Here is a 6,024-nt window from a genome sequence, read left to right as displayed (position 1 = left end):
GATTGATTTTTATTGATTAAGATGTGATTTGAGCATTTCATTTAAGTGTTTTAATCTTAGCTCTTTGTTTCTTTAAGTTACTAGGCTATCTCCAATTCCATAACAGTGATGTTTAATACTTTAATTTATTGATTGTTGTAGAGTCTCTTCTTACACCTTAGTAGTGATGACATGTTTAGAGAAAGTAAGTAGTATAAACTCTCTTATTACACCATGTTGTACTTGTAAATATGTTACAAGTACTTGTTAATACTTAATAGAGTAAAGAACATTATAAAAATATGGAACTCTTTCTTTTGCTTACAAGTTTATTTTCAACTTTTTTTGTCCGAGACTAGGCCCGTCCCGTCCCATCTCGTCCTGTCCCGACCGATATAGGGCTTGGGTGGGATGAAATCTAAAAAACGCAAAGCTCGTCCCGTCCCGTTCTGATTTCAATGTCCGGGATAGGCCGTGGGATTAGCTCTATCATGTCTCATCCCGTCCCATGCTCAGCCATATATGTTACTGACAGCAAAGTTTGAAGCGGCCTCAATGTTTCTTTTAGAAGTTGTTGTCAATAAAAACATATGAAAATGTATGCCTTGATAACTCTTTAAAAATGATACTTATCCACCGCAAAACAAATTTGCGGGATTAAAAGTTTCCTGTATCTCTTTCAGAGTTTCAAGAAATAATATCCTCGGCCAGATAGGGATAGCCGAGACATTGGTCGTTAACAAAGGCAATATCCCAGCCCTAAAAGGAGTACCCTTTCCAGAGCCACAACTGAACATAAGTTTGATATGTACCCTTAGCCAAACAAGTATTCAACTCCTCAATTGACAATGAATTGAAATCATGACTGCTCACACACGAACCATTTGCTTAAGAGAAATTCGTCCGAATGGTATACGAACTTTTGCTCGTTATAAACTTTGGTATATCAAGTTTTGAAAATATTAGAACGGTATCTTATGTTTCCATCCCGACCTAAGATTGGTATATGTAGTCATTAAGATGACCAATTTACCCTTAAGTTCTTTTTTTTTCTTAGTTTTTTTTTTTTATTTGTTTTCATATTCCAAAAATATTAGAAGATGTAGTGGAATTTGATGATTTGGGTTGACCTTTATAAACTTAAAGAATATTGAAGAGGGGAAACATACAAAAGTTTAATCCTTGTTGTTTCTGTTGACACTCAAGGATCTTGTTATTGCCGTTGACATTCAAGGATAATTGAGATGAATAATTGATTATTAGCAAGGAGAAAGTGACGATAAATTTTTTCTCTACGTTCCTAAAAATATAAAAGCCAAAAAATATAAATTGGAATAAGAAAAAAAAAAGAAAAAAAAAGAGAATTTAAGGGTAAATTTGTCAATTTTTTTTGTCTGAGGGTAAAATAGTCATCTTAATAGTTATATATACCAATCTTAAACCGAGATGGAAACATAAGACACCAATCTGATATTTTTAAAACTTGATATACCAAAATTTATAAGAAATGAAAATTCATATATCATTCAGACGAATTTTTCTTTGCTTAACTTCCTCACCGCATGAACCTTGGACAAGACTTAAACGGTAAATATATATCCAACTTAAAATTTCATATGTTTATTCTGATTCAGTTTGTTATACCCTTACACATGAGACAATCGCTCGAGAATATGTATGTCTAGACTCTAGACAAGGTCGTTTTGACATCTGTATGCCAGCATAAATATATCATCAAGAAAACGGTTGTTTTGATTGAGAATGGAGTTCATCCAGAAATAAAAAAGAAAGAAATGTCTATAGAATATAATCAGACAGGTAAATGATATAACATGTAATGTAAACTCCAGCAAAGAAAGCATCCCAAACAATCAGCGATTGTCTCCACCATTGGGAATCGTACTCGCCAGAGCCCTGCAAGACCAGAGATTTCAAACTATAATCATATGGTTGTACCAGCTTTAAAATGCAAATGCTATGAAAGATAGGCTGCAACATGCAGTTGTATGTGAATGTCTGATATATCAGTTTCAGGGTTTAGTGGAGCCACATATTTGTCAAAACAAACAATAGACCAGCCTACAAAGTTTGTCAGCAACTTATATAATCGTGCAGCCAAGCAAATTCACTTGAAACCTACTTCGTCAACTAAGAACAAGCTGCAAGCAGTGACAAGAAGACATCGGAAGGACCACATAGAAAAACTAGAAGCATAAAAGTTAAATCAGTGCACACAGTCATCAAGACAATTGCCAGTCTTTGCAGGTTACAAAATGGAATAGAACCACGAATGCAGCCCACATTGAACCAAAACAGCTGGCTGGTTCTTCTTAGATTATTTAGTTGCTTCTCATTATTGCATACATTAGTACTTCTGATCACATTTGACACTTGTATTCCAGGCATTAAGAAAAATAAATTATTAAAAGGCCAAACTACAGTATTCCAATAATAGAATATACTTCAGTAAAAGCCTCTTATGGTACCAGCTTAATACAAATTGTTGACCAGAAAGATCTAGAACTATCTGATCTAAACACTTCAAATGAAATGTGGCAGCACCTACAACAGCAAAACTTTTTTGTTTATTTTTGGACAGATCATGAGAAAGCATCATTATGTAGATTGTCTTATACAGAATTGGAGAATAATTTTGATAGAGAAACATCAATATAGCTATGTATTATTCTTATCACTAGTCATACTTAGAATTCACATTCCACCCTAGTATTGATGTTTGTCCAAGCTCGTTTAAATCCTCCTAACAAGTTCTCCATACCAACCCTATGAACTCTACCTTGTACTCTGACTACCACCAAAGTTCACATCACGTTATATTGCCTAGAGATCCTTAAACAGTTAAACTACTTGTAACCAACAGGACCACAATAATATTGATGTTCACCCAAGCTACTTTTAATTCTGATAAAAAAAAAAGCTTTTCATACCAATTCTACGATAATAAACCGTCCTGCAGCTACTGCAAGTTTAATAGCTGTGTTTTAATGCATCTCAGATACCTGTAACTTACAGAGACTTAGTAGCTACTCCACTATCAGAATATTGTGTTCACCCAAGCTTCTGCAATCTAATAGAATGATTCTTCCATCAAGACCCCTAATTTATTGACTACCAAACAAACCTGAAACTACTTCCTCATTAGAATGGATTAGAGGTACGTAAACTGGATCATCATTTAGATTCCGTTCATCTATGCTTCATTTGTGCGTGGAACTACTCAAGCATATTGTGCTAGGCACAAAGTGCGTTACAGATCATGTCTCGAGAAATTTATTAGAGATGTTGTGTTATGTAGTTTGAGACCTGTTTAAAAGATGGTATGTAGCCTGTACCACACTAGCTTCAGCTCAACTTGTTATCCATCTCTATTACTTTTTCTGTGCAACAATCATGTGCAAGCTACTACAGATGTTAACATACACTTAGCCCCAAAAGCAAAATAAAGGAACTTAGTACAAAAATTATTAGCAAACAAAAATCAGCGTAATAATTCACTACTTTATATTATTCTGAAATTAGCGTAATTTTTCCTCAACAAAAAAACACAAAATAACAAAAATTAGACACAAGAAAATAGAAGGGAGAAGCATAATATACGTACTGCATCCCATTGAATTCTGAGACAGCTAAGGCACTGGTGAGCAAAAACAGCATTGCTCAAGCCTAAGTTGCTCAAGCTTATGTAGTTTAATCACAACATAACTATGGTCAACCTAGAAAAAGATAATAGTAAAGAGGATAAAAAATTATGCAGTATTTTGTGTTTGAGAGGTTGAAAGAATAAAGAAAGAATCTAACTATAATCATAAATCATCAGCACGAATGAGGCCTGCTGCAAGATTCAAAGAAGAGATGGGGTTCTTCTCTATCTCCTAACTGGTGCACTATGAGTAAAAAGGAGCAAGCAATCAACTGCTCTGCCCTATGGTTTGAACTATTTAGAGAGGTAAATGTTATATGGATCATTCCTAGGCAATATTTTCTCTCTCAAGTAATATGCATAAGAATTTACGGGGCAGAAAGAAGGCCAAAGTTTCTACAAGGATGCTTGGTTCTCAATGTTGGGGTCAAGTTTCGGAGTTGCCTAGACTTCTGATCACAGAGATTTCTCTTCCGCAGCTATTTTAAGGGACTACAAGGCAGCTACTCACTGCATGTAATCTCTCTCTATCCTTGGCAACAAACTGCGGCTTCTTTTCAAGAAAAAGAAAAGAACAAGGGAAATGCTAGATTCAAACGCACTATGCCTCTAAGTTAGACACCACTTTGCCATGAGTTACTGGGTGGCAGAAATAAGTATTTTATAATGCTTTTTATTTCTGGTCACTTTTGCCTTTGCTGCTCTATTCTCTTTTGTTTCCCTCTCTTGGCCTCTGCAAAAGCATTCCTTTTCCTCCACTCTCCTCCAAAACCACCAAAACACCAGAGAAGAAAAACTTCTAATTAAGCACAATCTCCGGCATCTCTCTTCTGCCATGCTTATGTTAAACCATAATTGCCCTTGCTTCATGGCGAGTTATGACCGTGCCAAGAAGCTGTAGATTTTCCACAAATGTGTTCAAGGCCAATATAGCCTGGAGATAGAGTAATCAAGAACATCCAGAAACTAAAGTAAGGGCATTTCACAGATAACCCAAAATCCTAATTTACCAAAAGCTCCAAGACGGTACAACATGTCACAAAACTGATATGACACTTATAATAACCCTTGCGTTTTCAAATTCTCGGTTCAATTTTATCTCTTTAAGGAGGAGAGAAGAAAAGTGAAACTATTTTTCCATAAGCGAGGAAGGAAGCTCTAGCTCTCTACTGCATTGTGCAACTCAGTTAACTTTCCAAAACTAGTAAAGATTTTGATTTCGATAACACTAACTAACGTTTAAAGTTGCAATGCAACAACTAATAGATGAGTAAGCTATCCCTCTACTCGAAACAATAAATCAATCAACAGAAATTCACTACTCGTATGGATGATCAGTTGACATCACAAACAAACAAATTCTCGACAACAAAAACAAAGGAATGAGAGGACAGGACTCACTTCTTATGCCGGCGGCCTCGCTTGGGACCCCATCCTTCAAGCTTGGCGACGGGGCAACCACACCGCGCCCGAAACAGCAACACGGCGCGGCCATTAGGCGGAGCCATCTTCCGGAGCTCGGACCTTAAACACTCGTAATCAGGATTAGTCTCGCTGCCGCCCTTCCACGGCAGCTTATCGATCTCCTTAGACCCGCTCTTGACACAGTCCTCCGTCTGCAGCTGCAAATCGAATTCCATGGCCTTCTTCAGACCCTTACATCCGGCCCGGTCGCACTTGCGCGATCGCTTGCCGCAGCAGAACTCGACGAGGAGGAGCGCGGCGACGAAGAACAGGAGGAAGCCGGCGAGATAGGGGATCGGGAGGTGAGGGGCGGAGTGGGAGAGGAGGAGGGAGAGGGAGTTGAAGATGTAGGAGAAGTAGGAGGTGATGAGGAAGGTGCCGGAGAAGAGGACCAGGATGAGGATCAGGAGGTCGAGAGTCGCAGAGGGGGAGTGTTTGCAGAGGAGGGTGCAATTGGGGCTGTTGTGGCCGTTGGAGTGGTGGCTAGGGTTTGAGGATTTGGGTTTCGGGGAGGAGGAGGATGATGACGTGGCGGTGGAGGAGGAGGAGCGCATGGTGGCGAGTGGAGGAGGGTGCGTGAGACGCATGTTTAAGACAAAAACTGAAAGCCTCCCCGGGGTTTCTCTATTTTTTTTCTTTTTTAATTATTTTTAATTAATAAATTAAGATTTTGAAAATGTGGAAATTCATAAATTAATTAATGGAGGTGTGTTTTTGGGTCTAAGCGTTTCGGGAAATGAAAGCGACTGGGAAAGCTGCCGGTGATGCAGGGCCCTCACGAGCCTTCCTTCCTTCCTTCCGGAGGCGTTAACTATGTGAGAGTATATTCTTCTTTCTTTTTGACGTCATTTTTGTGTATAGAAAAATATCTTGGGTGAGATCATGTGATTCATTTAGGTTTTACTTGGGACATAATACTT

General features: G+C 38.1%; 1 protein-coding gene across 2 annotated transcripts; it reads right to left on the bottom strand.

The window, feature by feature from the left end:
- Positions 1–1,555: 1,555 nt before the first annotated feature.
- LOC101294060 (uncharacterized protein At5g19025-like) lies at positions 1,556–5,696 on the bottom strand. Of its 2 annotated transcripts, XM_004296904.1 has the most exons (3): positions 5,042–5,696; positions 3,304–3,377; positions 1,755–1,893 (listed from the first exon to the last, which is right to left on the bottom strand). In XM_004296904.1, the coding sequence occupies exons 1-2, from the start codon at positions 5,689–5,691 to the stop codon at positions 3,356–3,358; spliced, it is 672 nt and encodes a 223-aa protein (XP_004296952.1). In that variant the 5' UTR covers positions 5,692–5,696; the 3' UTR covers positions 1,755–1,893; positions 3,304–3,355. The 2 variants fall into 2 exon arrangements, with proteins under 2 accessions (XP_004296951.1, XP_004296952.1); XM_004296903.1 differs by lacking the exon at positions 3,304–3,377 and having other exon boundaries at positions 1,556–1,893.
- Between the last annotated feature and the right edge of the window lie 328 nt (positions 5,697–6,024).

The sequence above is a fragment of the Fragaria vesca genome, linkage group LG4 (assembly GCF_000184155.1).
Source record: "Fragaria vesca subsp. vesca linkage group LG4, FraVesHawaii_1.0, whole genome shotgun sequence".
Lineage (NCBI taxonomy): Eukaryota > Viridiplantae > Streptophyta > Magnoliopsida > Rosales > Rosaceae > Fragaria > Fragaria vesca.
Note: the sequence above shows the minus strand (reverse complement) of the source record. Positions and strands in the feature narration are given on the sequence as shown.

Bases quoted from the DNA above. Each gene is read 5' to 3' on its own strand.
- LOC101294060 (XM_004296903.1), bottom strand. From the start codon at position 5,691: ATGCGTCTCACGCACCCTCCTCCACTCGCCACCATGCGCTCCTCCTCC. The intron at 1,894-5,041 runs GTGAGTCCTGTC...CTGGTCTTGCAG, and splicing joins CGAGGCCGCCGGCATAAGAA to GGCTCTGGCGAGTACGATTC.